Here is a 22,500-nt window from a genome sequence, read left to right as displayed (position 1 = left end):
AATAAAAAATAAGTAAATAAATAAATAAATAACGAAATAAAAAAGTAAATAAAAAATAAATAAGCAAATAAATATGTAAATTAATAAAATAATAAGTAAATAAATAAACCAACAAATAAATAAATATACGAAAAAATAAAAAAGGAGAAAATGGGAACCCGGAGAAAAAGTCAATAAAAAAAGAAAACGGGGACTCGAAAGATACGGGTTCTCTCCCCGTCAGTACTAACATCGGTTTCATCGCAAGGAAATTGCGTTACCGACTGCTTCAGAGTTTGCCGACAAAAGCTGCCCCATCAAAGGGGGGACGAATCACAGTAATCCTTTACTGATTCGACTGACGATCGCTCTAGCGCTGACAGATGACTATTTGCTGATCAGTGCTGACTGCTGACAGCAAACGGTAATAAGCATCAGCGAAGATAGTTAGTGGGTAAAGGGGATTAATAATGTATTCCTTGTATTCTTGAAGGGTTGTGAGAATCGACCGTTGGTAATAATGGAAGCCATATTAGAAGGACGAGAGACAAACTCTGAACGCGCACTTATAACTGTAAGTGAAAAATTAATAATAAAACTAAAAAGAAACATAAACGACAATAAGGTCTCTTCAAATAATAATAATAATAATAATAATAATAATAATAATAATAATAATAATAATAATAATAACTACACGTTCACACCCATCACAAAAAATAGTTCTCACTACCAAGATTATTATTATTATTATTTTTATTATATTATTATTATTATTATTATTATTATTATTATTATTATTATTATTAAACCAGTTTAACCAGACCACGAAGTTGACTGACTATCAGCTCTCATAGGGCTGGCCCGAAGGATCTGAATGAAATGCCAGGCCTAGGCCAGAGGCCAAACACTGGGACCAAATAGGTCATTCGGCATGGTGACGAACTCGTGAAAATGAAATTAAAAACTGCACAAAGGCATCCGCTCTCATACTGGAACATATACACACAACAAACACATTTACTCACGTTTCCACACACACTCACTAAAAAGGTATATCAAAATTCAAAATGCGTTAAGAAAAACAACAACCATTCCAACACATTGCAACAACCACTGACCTACAACATGGAGGTACCCCAACTGCTTCTTGATAGGCTTCGTGTTAATCTGACACATATACACGCCCTGGTTCTCCTTCTTCACCTGGTTGATCGTTAGGACCCAGGCTTGCGCCTCCTGAACTGCGGAGACCCTGGGGTTTTTGGTGATGACCTGCGTCGCCACTGTCAACACAGTCCTCTCGCTCTTCCCTTTGTACATCCAGGCCACCTGGGGAGAGGGAGAAAAAGCGGAGAGTCAAAAGAGTGAGACGCGGGAACAGCAGCAGGCGGACACTCGAACACGAGACAAGTAGACATCGGAAAGTTCACGGGGAGGGAAAATTGGCTTTTGGTGTTGCGTGTCAGGCCGCGTGGAGTGGCTCGGCAATGAGGTGGGAATGAGGCAGGAATGAGGTAGGAATGAGGTGGGAATGACAAATGCCATTGAGGGGGGGCCTCAATTGGCTGGAATGCCGTTCACTTGCGGTCTCAACTGCCGTCAGCTCGTTCGGGTAATACTTTTCCTTGATTTTTAGGTGACATTTCACGTTCCACGGGTTGGTTTACCTCAGTGCAACGCGAGAAGGACAGTTCTGACAAAGGGTGAGGACGATGATGGGTGGTTGAGAGACAGACAGAGAGAAAACAAACTCTTTGGGGCATTTCTCTTGACGAGTGGCTCTGTGAAATCGGACGATTACTGCCCAAAGGTAAATGGCAATAACCTTTAATGAAGTGAGGTGAAGAACAGAGGTTAGATTACTTCCTAATCACTACACACGAAAGACAAAATGTATATATAGATAAATATAAAGCTCGCTGGAACTTTTGGACGCATAGGAAGTTACAGAATACTATAACCTTTCACATCAGTTATCAGTAGTAATATTTGCAGTGTATGCCATTCTGAAACTAAAAGATTATTATTATTATATTTCTAAGAAAATGCTACAAACACATCAAACAAACAGCGATGAAAATCTGCTTCTGCTACTGTTACTAATAATAATAATAATAATAATAATAATAATAATAATAATAATAATAATAATAATAATAATAATAATGTGTGTTATAAAAATCCACGATTATATAGTGAATATATTACTATGTAAATATTTTACATAGTAATATATTTAATGTATAATTGTGGATTTTTATTACACAGATTGTTTTTCACGAAATCTGGAATTTATTAGCAATAACAATAATAATAATAATAATAATAATAATAATAATAATAATAATAATAATAATAATAATAATAATGTTGAAAGAAATCGCTGCACTGACTCTATACAAGATCAATGCTGCGATTTCTCTCAACAGTACCTGTTTAAAAGAGGGCCTCTTGCCAATATACACCAGTAATAATAATAATAATAATAATAATAATAATAATAATAATAATAATAATAATAATAATAATAATACCCGAATCTCACGTACTCAGTCAGCAAGATATTTCTCAAAGTTGTTACCTTCCTTAATAAAACAAAACTATCACAATATACATAAAGAGGTAACGATGTATTATTTGCAATGCAGAAACTTAATGAACCGGTTTAACAATGCTAAATAGAGACAGCGTATTTAACATCAGGTACAAATGAAGACATATTCAGGCGCATATCATGATGATGATGTTGAGAACAGAATTTCCCAGTTATAAATTGTTATTATTATCGTTAATATCATTAATGAGTGAACATTCACTTGGAACAGTCTCTACTACCATCAATTCGCTAAGAAAAAGAGAGTAGAAATATATAAATGGAACACAAATGAATTAGTTTTAGAGTTTCATAGAACAATGAAGCTCCGGGCATCATTCTAGTCAGAATTTGACAAGGAATGTGTCTACGACAGACTAATGGCGTTCGCCTTATCTCATGCTTGCTTTAATAATGAAACTAGCCTAAGTGATTCTGATATTGTTTAAAATGCATCTAAACAAAACAGAAAGACTCCATTGAAAGCAGAAATAAAATATGGTCCTAATCTCAGCCAGCGTGCTACATGACTATCAGAATAAAGAGGTCTGTTCTAAACGAGATGGCTTGTATCTACACCAAATTTCATGAGAAAATGATATGTATCTACACCAAATTTCATGAGAAAATGATATGTATCTACACCAAATTTCATGAGAAAATGATATGTATCTACACCAAATTTCATGAGAAAATGATATGTATCTACACAAAATTTCATGAGAAAATGAGATGTATCCACACCAAATTTCATGAGAAAATGAGATGTATCTACACCAAATTTCATGAGAAAATTAGATGTATCTACACCAAATTTCATGAGAAAATGAGATGTATCTACACGAAATTTCATGAACACATAAGATGCATCTACACCAAATTTCATGAGAAAATGAGATGTATCTACACGAAATTTCATGAACACATAAGATGCATCTACACCAAATGTCATGAGAAGATAAGATGTATCTACACCAAATTTCATGAGGAAATAAGAAGCATCTACACCAAATTTCATGAGAAAATCAGATGTATCCACACCAAATTTCATGAGAAAATAAGATGTGTCTACACCAAATTTCATGAGAAAATCAGATGCATCTACACCAAATTTCATGAGAAAATAAGATGTATCTACACCAAATTTCATGAAAAAATAAGAAGCATCTACACCAAATTTCAGAAAAAAATCAGATGTATCTACACCAAATTTCATGAGAAAATAAAGTGTATCTATATAAAATTTCATGAGAAAATCATATGCATCTACACTAAATTTCATTAGAAAATAAGACGTATCTACACCAAATTTCATGGGAAAATAAAATGTATCTACACCAAATTTCATGAGAAAATAAGCTGTATCTACACCAAATTTCATGAGATGTTTCTACACCAAATTTCATGAGAAAATCAAATATATCTACACCAAATTTCATGAGAAAATAAGGTGTATCTACACCAAATTTCATGAGAAAATAAGAAGCATCTACACCAAACGAGATGGCTTGTATGTACCCCAAATTTAATGGTAAAATGAGATGTATCTACACCAAATTTCATGGGAACATAAGATGTATCTATCTATCTACCAAATTTCATGAAATAAAGGAAAAATAAGATGAATCTACAAATTTCATACCAAATTTTATGAGAAAATAAGATGCATCTACTACAAATTTCATGGGAAAATAAGATGTTTCTACACCAAATTTTATGGGATAATAGGATGTATCTACAACAAATTTCATAATAAAATAAGATGTATCTACACCAAATTTCATGAGAAAATAAGATGTATCTATATCAAATGTCATGAGAAAATCAGATCCATCTACACCAAATTTCATGATGAAATCAGATGTATCTACAACAAATTTCATGAGAAAATAAGACTTACCTACACCAAATTTCACGACAAAATAAGAAGCGTCTACAGTAAATTTCATGAGAAAATAAGATGCTTCTACATCAAATTTCATGAGAAAATAAGATGTATCTACACTAAATTTCATGAGAAAATTAGATGAATCTACATCAAATTTCATGAGAAAATAAGATGTATATACATCAAATTTCATGAAAAAATAACATGTATCTACACCAAATTTCATGAGAAAATAAGATGTATCTGCAACAAATTTCATGAGAAAATTAGATGAATCTACACCAAATTTCATGAGAAAATAATATGTATATACACCAAATTTCATGAAAAAATAACATGTATCTACACCAAATTTCATGAGAAAATAAGATGTATCTGCAACAAATTTCATGAGAAAATTAAATATATCTACACCATATTTCATGAAAAAATGAGATGCATCTACACCACATTTCATGAGAAAATAAGATGTATTTACACCGAATTTCGTGAGAAAATAAGATGCATCTACACCAAATTTCATGAGAAAATAAGATGTATCTACACTAAATTTCATGAGAGAATAAGATGCATCTGCACCAAATTTCATGAGATGTAGCTACACCAAATTTCATGAGAAAATAAGATTTATCTACACCAAATTTCATGAGAAAATAAGTATCTACACCAAATTTCATGAGAAAATGAGGTATGTACACCAAATTTCCTGATAAAATATGATGTATCTACACCAAACTTCATAAGAAAATCAGATGTACCTACATAAAATTTCATAAGAAAATAAGATGTATCTACACCACATTTCATGAGAAAATAAGATGTATTTACACCAAATTTCATGGGGAAAATAAGATATGTTTATTTTATTAGCAAGAATAACAGGACTATCCTACACGGAGATTGTTTATCCTTGCAAAATGTTCCATACAAAGACATAAATATTTTACCACCATCCTTTCAATGGCTATTTCTAATTAAGAGTCAGCAACTGAATTCCGAGCAACCATAAATACGTTACGAAAACGCCATGAAAACGTAACGCTGTTTACCAGGAAGAGGGTCATTGTTTATACATATCTCATGAAAACCCACTTACACGCGATTTAAATAAATCAGAGTTTGAGAGTTTTTCTTTCATGAAATGCCAAATTATATTATGTACCAAAACATGATGCACCAATCGTATGTTTCTAAATTCTCTCTCCCATTCTGTTTCCGCTGCTGCACTCTGATAAATAATAATAATAATAATAATAATAATAATAATAATAATAATAATAATAATAATAATAATAATAATAATAATAATAATAATAATTACAAAATACTCATAGTAACATGAGTCTTGAAGTGGAGAACCAGATCCATAGTTATGTATGGGTACAGATATATTTCAAAATAAAGTCTGTACGGAGAGCTTTCGGGAATCTGTTCGAACAGATTCTCGAAAACTCTCTGTAGTGATTTACTTTTAATAATATACGTACCCATACATAACTATGGGATTGTTTCTCCATTAATAATAAAAATAATAATGCAATTCAATTGACCAAGTATTTCAATATTCCTCACCTCTATTGCTCATTCTGATATTGCACCTATTGCACAAAGCTAGTCGCTCAAACATCGTCACTCTTATGTTAAATGAAAAAAAAAAAAAAAAAAAGGGACCCGAAGTGTCTCCGGCGCAATCGAGTTTTCTGTACAGCGTATAATGCTGTATGAAACTCTCAGCCACGGCCCACGAAACTCTCAGCTGCTGCCCATGAAACTTTCAGCCACGGACCGATGGTGGCCTGTGTTGTTGGCACCTATTGCTGTGCCAGACGCACGATCATGGCTAACTTTAACCTTCAATAAAATAAAAACTATTTAGGCTAGAGGACTGCAATTTGGTATGTTTGATGATTGGAGGGTGGATGAGCAACGTACCAATTTGCAGCCCTATAGCCTCAGTAGTTTTTAAGATCTGAGGGCGGACAGACAAAGTGCGGACGGGCAGACAAAGCCATCTCAGTAATTTTCTTTTACAGAAAACTAAAAGTCCATTCCCCTGACACCAGCCCCTAGTAGTCTGACAATCACACATCCACACACACAAACACAACACACATTTTCATAGAGAAATATTATTTGAATTTCATTTCTGAGGGAATTATTTTTGACTTCCAGGATTTCAGGGACAAAAAGGCTTAAGGGATAATACCCACGAAAAGAGACTCAAGGAGTAATATTCAAACAATACGAAATATCATCATCATGGGACGAAAGGAATTAGATAGTCTGAACCAATCAAACTAACAGAATAACTTCAATGCTATTTTGGTCGAATGGTGTAATCCTGCAAAATATATTGATATGAAATCAACGAAACATTCAATTTGCAACGAACAATTTCACGCCCTATATTATAACAAAGTCTAATTTTAGATCGACTCATTTGACAAAATAAAGTGTTTGCTCAAATACCTACGAACATTTCAGTTTACTATAAAAGAAAACTATTGAGATGGCTTTGTCTGACCGTCCGCACTTTTTTCTGACCGCCCTCAGATCTTAAAAACTACTAAGGCTAGAGAGCTGCAAATTGGTATGTTGATCATCCACCGTCCAATCATCAAACATACCAAATTGCAGCCCTCTGGCTTAAGTAGTTTTTATTTAATTTAATATTAAAGTTAGCCATGACCCTGCGTCTGGAAACGCTATAGGACAGGCCACCACCGGGCAGTGACTGAAAGTTTCATACAGCATTATACGCTATCCAGAAAACTCGATTGCATCGAAGAAACTTCGGCGCATTTTTTACTTGTTTAAGGTCCAAGTTAAACGGAATTCCTTACGGAAGAAAAAAAAATAAGTGTTATTCCCTTCTTTCCTGGAAGAGGACCTTCGCAAGCACTCTGCAAGAGAAGCAAAACTCAGCCTAAGTCCCTCTTTTATAATTAAGTCTGTTTTATTGGAAATCTTGAGATGACGGTGTCAAGTCAGCCAGCCTTTGAAAACTCATCTCAGCGCCTTCTCCCCTGGCTGAAGTCAAAGTTCTTGGGAGCGGGTGAGAGAGAGAGAGAGAGAGAGAGAGAGAGAGAGAGAGAGAGAGAGAGAGAGAGAGAGAGAGAGAGAGAGAGAGGGGGTTAGAAATTGGGAGGAGCCGTGGGTGGAAAATAAACTTGGCCTGGCATAACTCTCTATTGAGAGCCAAGACGTATCTTCTCCGTGCCATTTACAACCTTAGTTCCAGAGGCCTTAAGGGCGCCTTTCGCCTTTTCGCACTCAACCAGAGGCGAGAAGCTTATTGAGAACATCGTTTACTTATAAACTAATGGAATTCGTAACACCATTCAGTTTACTAGGGGATTTCCCAAACGATGTGCGCCCAAAGAAGCTTACAGACAAACGAACAGGCTCTCTCTCTCTCTCTCTCTCTCTCTCTCTCTCTCTCTCTCTCTCTCTCTTAGAGAGAAGGTCTGGCCCACCAAACCTATACCCTAAATGAACGCTGACAGTATCATAAAATAATACACGATTGTATTTTAGTTGGTATTTTATTACAAACGGCTTTATGGTCCACTTATCATCCATTCTCTACCGCTGTTTCCAAGAGCAGAAAAACAAAAAACAATAACAATGATAATTATGACAGTAATAATAACAAAATCAGTTGTCACAACTGTGACGATAAGGGAAAGATTCCTGCAGTCCCAGTTTCGTATATAACATTAATCCTTTAACTATCCAATTTTTTTGTAACCTTAGTTTCCTAAAGTAATCTCCAAAAAACACTATTTTTAAAAATGCTACATCCAAATAAATAGTTTAATCATAAAATGCAGTTCATCTGTAATAAGCTGACTAGGAGTTCCATGCTTTACAACAAGCATGATTTAATATAATGTATATTGTAATAATACTTTAAGTGATGAATCATGGATGATCTCTGTGCAGACAAACTTCCACAAGCCGACGCCTTAATGCACTGGCCATAATTCTTCATCCTTATCTTAAAAGCAATCTCGGGCAATTTGGCTGCGAAGTCCCTTTTTTCCCCGGCATACACCTTTTAGAGAGAGAGAGAGAGAGAGAGAGAGAGAGAGAGAGAGAGAGAGAGAGAGAGAGAGAGAGCGGAGTCCCTAGAGAGGAAATCAAGTCGCATTTTCTCTAATCATTAAGCTGTATAAGTTTCCCCTCTCCTGTGTATCGAATCCCATTTTCTACGCAGAACCCAAAAACCCTTCGAAGGTTTTTTTTCCCCCTTCCGTCCGAGACTTTCTTCCCAAAGTTTATCTCATAATGATTACATTGATGAAGCTGGTCCCAGAAGATAGTATCTCTCTCTCTCTCTCTCTCTCTCTCTCTCTCTCTCTCTCTCTCTCAGTTCGGTAGCAACTTTTGGAGGAGGGCAGATTTTTTGGTAATGACGTGAAAGATGCCTCTACAAAGATGGTGGAAATTGGATGTGCACGCATGAGGGGTCTTCATTAAGATGTGTCAGGGGCATGTCCATTTCAGTCTGGAGGGGGCGTGGTAGGGGAAAGGAGGAGAGGGGGTGGCGAGGAGAGGAGCAGATGATCATCACTCGATTTCTTATATAATATACCCATCAAGGGAAAAAGATTATTACTGGAAACTTCCCTTGAGGTTTCTTTGACCGGGGAAATTGGGATACCACTTTTTCGACAGGCTGCAAGGGAGCCTGTCTGTCTCAGACTCGCCCAAATATACCATTTATAACTCGGATTCTCTGCCAAAATCAACTCGTTTTGCGGACCTTCAAGTTAAATCGAGTTATTCATACGAATAAATAGAACGGCTTCGTAAAGACAAAACCGGGTTTTGATTTTCGCCGAATACTTAATGAAATGCGTCAGATTTAGATCTCGCCGTTAAAAATCAACGATACTGTCAGTCATGGATCGAGTATCACACTTGCGAAGATTTTTAGACGGTTGTGAAAATACTGCATAAATACAAAACAAAATTCATGTATATACATATTTCATGAGGCTTATGTTTCCGTGCTGTCAGTTGGCAAGAGAATACATTACCGCGCGCACATTAGTAGTTAAATATGGCGTGTGGATACCGCAGAGTTTCCAACATCGTCTGGATATTTACTCCTCCCAGATGCCAATACGGTTGCTCCTTAATATTTGAGCGTATTAGAAACTGCTATTTTGACCATATATAGCGCCATGTAAGTACCTATAATTCTTTAGCTGGAGTTTCAAGTTAAACAGTTCCTTAACTTCACTGAAGTGATTAGCCCATTAAGAATTATTTTATTTGAGGTTTTGAAAATAAAACTACCATTTTCCAAAACCTTTCAACTCAAATCCGAGAAAAGTTGAGTGGGTATTATATTAAATTATTGATAGTATATAATTCAGAGGCTGAATAAGTACACATAGGCACGCTAGCGTATGCCTATACATCTATATCTACGTTTTTATCACACACACACACACACACACACACACACACACACACACACACACACAGATAGTACTTATAGGCTTATAGGCAGGCACATGCGTAAGAATTTTGTTGGTGCAGGTAAACAAGAGAGAGAGAAAAAAAAACGGGTTATTTCTGTAATCACACTACTGTTTATGTAAGTACTTATACAAGTACACGAGAGAGAGAGAGAGAGAGAGAGAGAGAGAGAGAGAGAGAGAGAGAGAGATTATACTTTAGGTAGGCACATGTATAAGAACTTTGTTTATACAAGCAAACGGGAGAGAGACAGAAGAAAACGGTTTATTCCTGCAATCAGGCTACTGTATAAATAAATATTTCCACAAGCAAACTAGAGAGAGAGAGAGAGAGAGAGAGAGAGAGAGATTATACTTTTAGGCAGGCACATGTATAAGAATTTGCTTATACAAGTAAACGAGAGAGAGAGAGAGAGAGAGAGAGAGAGAGAGAGAGAGAGAGAGAGAGAGAGAGAGAGAGAGAGAGAGGGAATGTAATCACGCTACTGCACTAAAAAATATTCATACACGTAAAACGAGAGAGAGAGAGAGAGAGAGAGAGAGAGAGAGAGAGAGAGAGAGAGAGAGAGAGAGAGAGAGCCTTATCTGAAGGTACCTCGCCGCTCATAAACGCCGAACACGTTAATACCACGGCTTATAACGGTACCCGTTCCGAAACAAACTTCAATAACTGGGGAACACGAAAAACGAGATTGGCAGGAGAGAGAGAGAGAGAGAGAGAGAGAGAGAGAGAGAGAGAGAGAGAGAGAGAGAGAGAGAGGTTAAGCCACTCCCTCTCACGGCAGCATGTTAGTGGTAAGTCCAGGATTGTTTTGTTGTCCAAACGGGGCTTACATGGTGGGGGCAAGTCCGCTCTCGCTTTCCATGAATTTTATTCCTTTTCTTTGTCGGCGACACAATTACTAAGCCGATGAGGACCGTGTTTTACCCAGGGGTCGTTTCTTGTCGTGTTTTTTGCTACAGATTCTTTCTTTCATTCCCATTTATTTTTTTTTTGCTCGTAGATCCGTCCGTTTGTTTTTTAAGATTCAGGTCACTGAATGCTTTAGTTTTGAATAAGCTTCGCGCTTCTGAAAGTTTGTTTATCTCTCTCTCTCTCTCTCTCTCTCTCTCTCTCTCTCTCTCTCTCTCTCTCTCTCTCTCTCTCTTATTTTACTCTTTGTTTGAATTCTCAAACGCCAATCTCATTCCTGTGAGAAAAAGTTCGATATTTTCAGCTCACATTATCAGAAATATATTAAAATCTATTGCATAGCAAGACGCCCTAAAGAATGTGGCATTTAAATTGTTAAATTTTTTCGTTTCAGAATATATATATATATATATATATATATATATATTTATATATTTATAGATATATATATATATATATATATATATATATATATATATATATATATATATATATATATATATATATATATATATATACATACACACATACATATACACTGTATATATATATGCATATATAAATATATATATATATAATATATATATATAGTATATATAAATATATATATATATATATATATATATATATATATATATATACATATATATACTGAATATAAATAGACAAAATCCACAAAGGAAAGAGAAACACTGGAGTGCTGCAAGGCCAGATTTCATCACGTTCTACATTTTCGTGATTCAGTTATATATATATATATATATATATATATATATATATATATATATATATATATATATATATATATATATATATATATATATATATATATATATATGTGTGTGTGCGTGCGCGTGTATAGTCTGGAGTTAACTCCTTAGCCTGTTAAGCAGCGTAGATTCTGGTCAGTACTTGGTGGGTGGCCATAAAGGACAGGTCATGTAAGCACATGCGTCCTTGCAAATATAGAGCAAGGTATGAGGGTAGCAATCTCCTCTCTTGAAAAAATCTTGCAAAAGGAATGGCTCCATTAAGTAATTTCAAATATTTCTAAAAATTACCTGCCCTTTTCCAACGATGGTTCTGACCCACAAGAGTTTAATGAGTATCAGATGCATCATTTACTGCTAAAGTCAACAGGTTTAAGCCTGAGCGAATTCATATTATATATATATATATATATATATATATATATATATATATATATATATATATATATATATATATATATATATATATATATATATATATATATATATATATATATATATATATATATATATATATATATATATATATATATATATATATATATATATATATATATATATATATAACAGGAGATCCATAAGACAAGAAATCTTCAAAGTTCTTTATTTAGAAACGTTTCGTGCAATCTTTTGCACATCATCAGTCTGCAATAAATTATAAAGAGCAGTTAAAACTAAAGTTAAAATAACAATTATTATAGACAGTAAAAATTTTTATAAAAACATAAAAGCAGAAAAATTTTATGAAAAAAATAAAATAAAATAAAATAAATAAATATATTAAAATTCATCAAGTTTGTGAAGGAAATTTAACTACCTTACAGTACAACGTAAGAGGGAAGAATGGCCTGAAGAAACGTCAATGAGACAACGCCTTAAGAGAGAGAGAGAAAACCGCAGAAGTGTTACTATTCAAATTAGGGGACAGGTGCTTTATATATAATGACTCAAGGGTAGTTAAAGGCAGTTTGAGATGTAGCACTGAGAATCGAAAAATGTGTTTTTTGCATGAATTTACATTCAGTAGCATGTGTTCGAATGCTAGAAAGTTCTGGATTGGATATACGGGAACCTGTACGATAACTGAGTCCTAAGTGGCTGTAATAGCGGACTTGCAACAGTCTTTGAAGACTTCTTGTCTTGTGGATCTCCTGTTTGTGAACCCATCTATATATATATATATATATATATATATATATATATATAAAATAATCATATGACTTACACACACACCCAATCTATCTACAGTAATACACACAACACATACATACACACACACACAAAAGCAAAGATATATAAAAACAATGACCAATCTATCTACAGCAATACAAAAAACACATACATACATAATATGTATAATAATAATATATATATATATATATATATATAATAATAATATATATATATATATATAATATATAATTATTACATATATACGTCTATACAACAACAACAACAATAATAATAATAAAATAATAATAATAATAAATAATAATAACAATAATAATAATAAAATTGCTTATATGAACAAAAACTCACGCATGAATGAACTAAAGGTATCACAGCAAGCCATTTCTGTCGTATTAGTTTATTTACGCCCACCTGGAGTTGAAAGCTTTGCCAGAGAGAGAGAGAGAGAGAGAGAGAGAGAGAGAGAGAGAGAGAGAGAGAGAGAGAGAGAGGTAGTGAGTTAGTCTTTTCAAGAATTCCAATCTTGGCTAGACCCTTTGGAAGTCGGCGTGGCAATTTTCCACCGACTGCTGCCTAAAAAAAAAAAAAAAAAAAAAAAAAAAAAACACTTTCGTGACGGGTATGAGCCGGGATGGGCCGTCGCTTTGGCTCAGTCACAGTCTGTTGAGCGATCGTTAGGGGGGAGAAGTCCCCTGGACCCCCCTCCCAAAAAAAAAAGACAACTCCCCCCCAAAGATAAAGGATGTCTTCCTTTTTTCTCCACAGCAGGACTCTTGATTGCTGGTCATTCAGGAGAGATATACACTCAATCTTTTTTTCCTCCCATTTTTCCCCGTCCCCGGTTCTACGATTGGACACAGGTTACATATTCATCGGTTTCTGCTTGTCTGTGCGTTTGTCTGCCTTCTCTGTCTGTGAGTCTGTCAGTCTGTCGACAAGGTATCTCAAAATGCGTCACGGATGGATTCCAATGAAATTTCGTGGAGAGGCGGGCCATGAACCAAGGAAGATTTAACTCGATTTTGACATGAATCTGGATCCGGATGATGGGTTTTTCTGTCTATTTTTTGGGTTGGGGTGGGTGGGTCGGTGGGTTGTAGAGACTCAAGAGGAAATACGAGTTCTCGAAGCGTTTCCAAGTGTTACCCAGATATATAGTATTTTCTCTTTAATTTTCCGTTATCTTGGATTGACTGTCAGCTGATGCATAAAAATGGAAGTGGAATATAGAATTTAGGACAAAGGACAAGCGCTCAGACCTAAGGTGGTTCAGGTGGAAGGGAAAATGACAGAAAATAGGTACGAAAGGCGTAACAGGAGGAAAACCTCGTAGTTGCACTATGAAACAATTGTTAGGATGGGGTGAAAAGTAAGACGAAAGAAAGAGAATATGAACAGAGGTACAGTAATAGGAATGAATGAGGTTGCAGCTAGGGGCCGATGGGACTCTGCAAAGAACCTTAAGTAATGCCTACAGTGCACTGAGTGAGGTGCACTGAAGGCACTACGCCACTACGGGAAGCTGATACATGAAGGCCAATCATTTCTTCGTAAATGACTTCGATTTTCCATCTCAAATACTCAGCGGAAGTAGATAAATACAGGCTGAAATTTCCGTCACCAAAATCGAAGGGTAAAAACATTACTGGCAATGGCGATGATGATACTGAAGATGATATCCAGAACATAATCACTGATGATGATTATGATAGTGATGCCAATAATGGTGCGGTTAAAGGACACATCGGGGAGGGGAGGGAAGGGGGGAGGAGGAGATCACCTTGTTTTGAATGACGTAAAATAAAAGGTCATGTTGGTTGGAGATGTGGATGAAGAGAGGTCCCCAACAACAAGCTGTTCCCTCTCCACTCCGCCCACTCCCTCCCCCTTCCCCCTCCCTAACCTCCCCTCCCACCACCACCTTTTCGGCTTCAGTAATGGCCTGATGGTGAAAGAGGATGACCTCAAAGGCTGTTTACACATCTTTTGCCTCGTCGAATTATAGCGCAAAGGCCAATAGACCAGGTCGAAGGAGCGGAAGATATCGTCACTGACGTGTGTGTGTGTGTGTGTGTGTGTGTGTGTGTGTGTGAGGAACCTAAAAATAACGTCTTCGATTTTATATTTCCCTCCATACATTACAGATACAGCGCGTGTGGAGAGCCTGTAATCTTCCTATTCAAAGGCGGAAAAGGAGATTACTCAAACGCGCCTAAAAGGGGAAAACTGGTTTTTTTTCTGTGCTTTGTATCTGAAAGGTGAAAATTGTGTTTTCTGTTAGCCATACCACAAAAATTTGAGTAACAGTCTTGCAAAATGAAAGGTGCGAATTTATACAAAAACAGGAATGAATAACTTAAAAATGACTATATATTATATATATATATATATATATATATATATATATATATATATATATATATATATATATTTATAATTATTCATTTTTAAGTTATATATATATATATATATATATATATATATATATATATATATATATATATATATATATATATATATATATATATATATATATATATATATATATATATATATATATATATATATATGCACCAAACTTATCATGTCTTCATGTCTTGACTATAAGTTTCTCTTTTGTTCCTTATGTGTGTGTTTGTGTGTGTATATATATACATAATTATATATATTATGTATATATACTGTATATATATAAATTTATATATAGTATACATACACACACACATATATATATATATATATATATATATATATATATATATGTGTGTGTGTGTGTGTAACTGAATCACGAAAATATGAAATGTGATGAACATACGAACAAAGACAAAATCCACGAAGGAAAGAGAAACAATGGCGTAATGCAAGGCCTTTCGACTTCTAGTCCTTTACTTAGCAGAAGTCGAAAGGCCTTGCAGTACTCCATTGTTTCTCTTTCCTAAGTGGAATTTGTCTTTATATATATATATATATATATATATATATATATATATATATATATATATATATATATATATATATATATATATATATATATATGTGTTTCAAAAATGAGAGATTTACTTTTATTATACGTGTATCCAATACAAATCACTAGTTCAAGAACAACCAGGCCTTGAAACAAATAAGTGACTAAACAAGAAGTAAATAAGTCATATTGTTTCCTACACAAGATTCTTATACATGTAAGCCAAACATAAGTATGCTAAAGCCATTCCAAAACCAGTTATAATATTTATAAAAATTCGAAAGTCATATTCACTCACATGCACATTCACTTAAAAGAAATCACATATTTGAGATGTGCACGTCTATTTTAGGTAAAACAATTTTTTTTTTTTTACATTAATTCGCGGTTTCTGAAGGAGAGATGGTCAATAGTCACATTTGTATTTATTCCATAAAAAGGTGAATTTGGAATAGACATGTCACGTTAAAAACATCAATTAGCTCTATTTTGTATACAGGGAGTTCCAATCATTATTCTCACTTCCAGTATAATGCTTATTTTTAGTTTGCTGTAAAAGCAAACTATTGTGCCGGCTTTGTCTGTCCGTCCCCACTTTATTCTGCCCGCAGTTTTTCTGTCCGCACTTTTCCGTCCGTACTTTTTCTGTTCGCACTTTTTCTGTCCGCCCTCAGATCTTAAAAACCAATGAGGTTAGAGGGCTGCAAATTGGTATGTTGATCATCCACCCTCCAGTCATCAAACATACCAAATTGCAGCCCTCTACCCTCAGGAGTTTTTATTTTATTTAAGGTTAAAGTTAGCCATAATCGTTCTTCTGGCAACGATATAGGATAGGCCACCACCACCACCGAGCCGTATTTAAAATTTCATGGGCCGCAGCTCATACAACATTAGTACCGAAACCAACGAAAGATCCATTTTCAGTGGCCTTGATTATACGCTGTAGCGGCTGTACAGAAAAATCGATTGCGCCGAAGAAACTTTTTTACTTGTTAATGTAAAAACCCTACTTCATATGCAACACCTCATTTATTTATCCAGCATTGTCTTTATTCTTATTCTGTATCTTAACATCTTAGTAATTCCGAATAAAACCGATATCTTTTTCCATTTGCGCTCACGACCAAAATACATCTTTTCGTTAGGGGCAAACGAGGTACCTCACATTCCCCAAATCAATCCTATTACAGTAATGCCCCTGAAATTGAATCTTTTTGGCTTGTGTTTCTCTATACCTACCATAAGAAAAGAAACTACAAGTGCATCTTTTTACAACTACCAAAACAAAAGAAACTTAAACTGCATTATTTATTTTCGGTAATAATAAAATCCTGCAATAATATAAAAAACATAAACACAATGGAAAATTCAACCTTCTATTCTTATCATTTCAACCAAACACCTCTACATCCATCTTCAAAATAAACAAAAGAAACCTCTAACATATTTGCGCCAGCTGCCCAAAAAACAGGAAAAAAAAAAAACTTTCCTGCCAACGGGGGAAACCTTTCGCATCTGAAAAGCAGCAGCAACAACAGCAACAACAAAAACAAGAACAACAACAACAACATGTTGCAAAGTCACGACCTGGCTATCAATAATGCTCGACCAGGTGGCTCTCGGCAACTCCTCCTCGCGAGCGAGGCAAAAATGAGGGTCGCAAAGGAAAGACGCAACAGTCACGGGAACTAAAACCCGATGTTTGGGAATTCGTCAGATTTTGGAATCGTCCTCCTGAAGATCTGATAAAATGATCGTTTCGATCAATGATGATCAACTACAATTTTCGTTTGTTCAGTTTTTTTTGATTGACAGTCACAGCAACTAAAAACTGATGTTTTGGAATTCGTCAGATTTTGGAATCGTCCTCCTGAAGATCTGATAAAATGATCGTTTCGATAGATGATGATTAACTACAATTTTTGTTTGTTCAGTTGTTTTTTATTAACAGTCACAGCAACTAAAAACTGATGTTTTGGAATTCGTCAGATTTTGGAATCGTCCTCCGGAAAATCTGATAATATGATCGTTTCGATCAATGATGATCAACTACAATTTTTGTTTGTTCAATTTTTTTTATTAACAGTCACAGCAACTAAAAACTGATGTTTTGGAATTCGTCAAATTTTGGAATCGTCTTCCTGAAAATCTAATAAAAACTTGGGTGGATGTTCATGATCATTAAGGGAAATTAAGATACTGACTACAATTTTTATTCATTCATATATATATTTTTTTGTAAAATATTATCAGTCACAACAACTAAAAACTGATGTTTTGGAATTCGTCAGATTTTGGAATCGTCCTCCTGAAGATCTGATAAAATGATCGTTTCGATCAATGATCAATTTTTGTATGTTCAGAGTCACAGCAACTAAAATCTGATGTTTGGGAATTCGTCAGATTTTGGAATCGTCCTCGGAAAATCTGATAAAATTATCGTTTCGATCAATGATGATCAACATTTTTGTTTGTTAAATTATTTTTTATTAACAGTCACAGCAACTAAAACCCGATGTTTGGGAATTCGTCAGATTTTGGAATCGTCCTCCTGAAGATCTGATAAAATGATCGTTTCGGTCAATGATGATCAACTACAATTTTTGTATGTTCAGATTTTGTTTTTATTGACAGTCACAGCAACTAAAAACTGATGTTTTGGAATTCGTCAGATTTTGGAATCGTCTTCCTGAAACTCTGATAAAAAATTGGGATGATATTCATGATCATTAAGGGAAATTAAAATATTGACTACACTTTTTATTAATTCATACATATATTTTTTGTAAAATTATCAGTCGCAGCAACTAAAAACTGATTCTTTGGAATTCGTCAGATTTTAGAATCGTCTTCCTGAAACTCTAATAAAAAAAAACTGGGAAGATGTTCATGATCATTACAGGGAAATTAAGATACTGAGGTTTATTATATATATATATATATATATATATATATATATATATATATATATATATATATATATATATATATATATATATATATACATATATATATATATATATATATATATATATTATTATATATATATATATATATATATATATATAATACACACATATATATATATATAATATATATATATATATATATATATATATATATATATATATATATATATATATATATATATATATATATATATATATATATATATATATATATATATATATTATATAATATATATATATATATTTGTAAAATTATCAGTCATGGCAACTAAAACCCAATGTTTTGGAATTCGTCAGATTTTGGAATCGTCTTCCTGAAACTCTGATTAAAAACTAGGGAAGATGTTCATCATTAAGGAAAATTAAGATACAGACTAGAATTTTTATTAGTTCAGTATTTATTTAATTTTTTTTTAATTCGTCATTTTTGGAATCATCATCCTGCAAATCAAGTGAGCACTCTGCAAGAAGTTCATGATCATTTCGGTAAATGATGAAACTATCTACAGTTTTTATTAGTTCAGTATTTATTTATTTATTTTTGTAAAATTAACAGTCAAAGCATTAAAACACGATGTTTTAAAATTCCCCAGATTTTGGAATAATCTTCCTGAAAATCTAATAAAAAAAACTTGTGTATATGTTCATGATCATTTCGGTATATTTTTACATTAACTGCATTTTTTTATTAATTTAGTATTTATTTTTGTAAAATTACCAATCACAGCAACTAAAACCAGATGTTTTAAAATTCGTCAGATTTTGGAATCGTCTTCCTGAAAATCTAGTGAAAAAACTTTAGTATATGTTCACAATCATTTCGGTATATGTATATTTTAACTGCAATTTTTATTAGTATTTTTTGTTTTGTTTCTTTAAAAATTAACAGACAGCAACTAAAAACCGACGTTTTAAAATTCTTCAGATTTTGGAATAATCTTCCTGAAAATTTAATAAAAAAAAACTTGAGTATATATTTATGATCATTGCATTTTTTTATTTAGCATTTTTTTCCTTTCAATAAACAGTCACAGCAACTAAACCCAGATGTTTTGAAATTCATCAGATTTCGGAGTTATCTTCCTAAAGATTTAATTATAAACTAGGGAAGGTGTTCAGGTACATTTAGCCATTTGAATAATTCATTACTTTTTGTTTTACATTCGTTATTTTTTTTTTTTTTATTCAGCATTTTTTTTTATATACGCCAGATTTTGGAATCGTCGTCCTGAAAACTTACTAAAAACTTAGAAAAATGTTCATGATCATTATGGGAAAACTTCCTGAAAATTTAATAAAAACTTGGGAAGATGTTCATGATCATATCGGTAAATGAAGAAATCAACTTCAGTTTTTTTTTGGCAAAATTAACATCCACAGCAACTAAAAACCGATGTTTCGAAATTCATCAGATTTTGGAATCGTCTTTCTGAAAATCTAATACAAAACTTGGGAAGATGTTCAGGATCATTTCGGTAAATGAAGAAATTAACTAGTGTTTTATCAATTTAGTATTCTTTTATTTCTTTTTAAATTCGTCAGATTTTGGAATTGTCTTCCTGAAAATCTAATAAAAATTGGGAAAATATTTATGATCATTTCGGTATTTGATTAATTCCGTATTTTTTTCAGTATTTTTTAAAATTCATCAGACTTTGGAATTGTCTTCCTGAAAATCTAATAAAAACTTGGGAAGATGTTCTTGACCATTTAGGTAAATAACGAAATTAACACCAGTTTTTATTAATTCAGTTTATTTTGGGGGGGAAATTCGTCAGATTTTTGGAATCGTCTTCCTGAGGATTTAATAAAGAGAAGAGAATATGTTCATGACCATTTTGATAAATAGGAAAATTAACCATATTTTAAAAAATAATCGAATATTTTCTTTTTGTAAAATTACATAAAAAACACTTCATAACTATTTTGGCAAAAAAAAAAAATAGATATGAAAATGATTCTCACAAAGTGAGAACTAGATAGTCATTTACGAAAGAGATGCATGAAAATAATAACGGAGCAAAAATCTCACACACAAGAACAATCGCACCACGCAGCCACGATGAGCAGAAATAATCTTAAATTCTACCGTCGATTAGGGCAGATTATATTCAACTAACAAGGAAGCAGGTTGAGATGATTTCGGCCATTCTGACGAAAAGAGGTGGAAATTTTCTCATCTTTGCAAAACATGAAATTTCCGCTAGTACCAAATGAAAGTAGAAAATAGCTTTAGAAATAAACAACTGCTCCAACAAAAAAAAAAAAAAAAATATCCAATATAGATTTTTACCAATCAAGTTTAACAGTCTGTACCCGTGCGCAAGCGTATACGCATACACACACAAGTATATATATATATATATATATATATATATATATATATATATATATATATATATACATATATATATACATATACATATATATACATATATATACACACATATGTATAATATATACAAAGTATGTATAATATACAAACGTTTATATATATACAGTTATATATATATATATATATATATATATATATATATATATATATATATATATATATATATATATATATGTATGTGTGTGTGTGTGTGTGTGTGTGTGTGTGTGTGTGTGTGTGTGTGTGTGTGACCTAACTCAAATGCGGTAAGCAGCAAAAACAACAACAAAAAACTCAAGACCTTGAAACCGCCAGTCGCCTTTCTCCCTTCCTTTTTTCCCCCCTACATTTTTCCCGTCTCCTTTTCTTCTTCTTCTTCTTCTTCTTCTTCTTCTTCTTCTTCTTCTTCTTCTTCTTCTTCTTCTTCTTCTTCTCTCAGTTACACTTGGGGAAATAAAAAAAAGAGAAAAGAAAAGCGAAACTCTTGATAACACCAGTTAAACAGAATGAAATATTTACGTCCGCCAGTTACCTCCTCCTCCCGCTCTTAGTCGCGGATTTTTCCAGCCAACTATAAAAGGGATTTATATTCTCCCATGAAATATTCAAAAGGGTCGTATTGAGGTCCTCCTCTTTTCATTCTTTCTTCTCTTCGCTTCCTGTTTTTCTCTCTCTATTTCTCTCTCTCTCTCTCTCTCTCTCTCTCTCTCTCTCTCTCTCTCTCTCTGGCCTCTTCTTTTCTTGCTATTGTGTGAGGTGCGATGTATTTGTTGTTCGAGGACAGGAGCGTGTGATGGAGATACACATAAATTGCGTGTGTATATGTATACATGCATATGTATACATGTGTGTGTATGTATGTGTATATACATATATATATATATAAATATATATATATATAAATATAAATATATATATATATATAATATATATATATATATATATATATATATATATATATATATATATATATATATATATATATATATATATACATACAGTGTATATATATATATATATATATATATATATATATATATATATACAACCCTTCATATTTATACAATTACTAGCTGACCAACCCGGCGCTGCCCAGGGAGAACTCTGAATGACAACCAATATACTCTCTCTCTCTCTCCTCCTGTTTCTCCTTTCTAACACTCTCTCTCTCTCTCTCTTTCTCTCTCTCTCTCTCTCTCTCTCTCTCTCTCTCTCTCTCTCTCTCTCTCTCTCTCTCTCTCTCTTTCCTGTTAAGATGCTTCAATTATATTGCCCACCACTTTGACATTTAGGGGCTGAACTTGGACTTAAAGGGCATCGGAAGTGTCACTATTCATCTCAGTGACCTCGAAAACTATGG

The 22,500-nt window shown here is 33.4% G+C and overlaps 1 protein-coding gene across 6 annotated transcripts in view; it reads right to left on the bottom strand.

The window, feature by feature from the left end:
- LOC136825292 (neurotrimin-like) overlaps nucleotides 1-22,500 on the bottom strand; it is a 1,287,566-nt gene that overhangs the window by 152,625 nt on the left and 1,112,441 nt on the right. For all 6 annotated transcript variants that reach the window (XM_067081391.1, XM_067081392.1, XM_067081393.1 and 3 more), the window contains one exon: nucleotides 1,101-1,311. In XM_067081391.1, the coding sequence (XP_066937492.1) occupies nucleotides 1,101-1,311 (211 nt within the window). The remainder of the gene's footprint in view (nucleotides 1-1,100; nucleotides 1,312-22,500) is intronic.

The sequence above is a fragment of the Macrobrachium rosenbergii genome, chromosome 37 (assembly GCF_040412425.1).
Source record: "Macrobrachium rosenbergii isolate ZJJX-2024 chromosome 37, ASM4041242v1, whole genome shotgun sequence".
In the NCBI taxonomy this organism is placed as follows: Eukaryota; Metazoa; Arthropoda; class Malacostraca; order Decapoda; family Palaemonidae; genus Macrobrachium; species Macrobrachium rosenbergii.
This window is presented reverse-complemented; position numbering and strand designations above follow the sequence as displayed.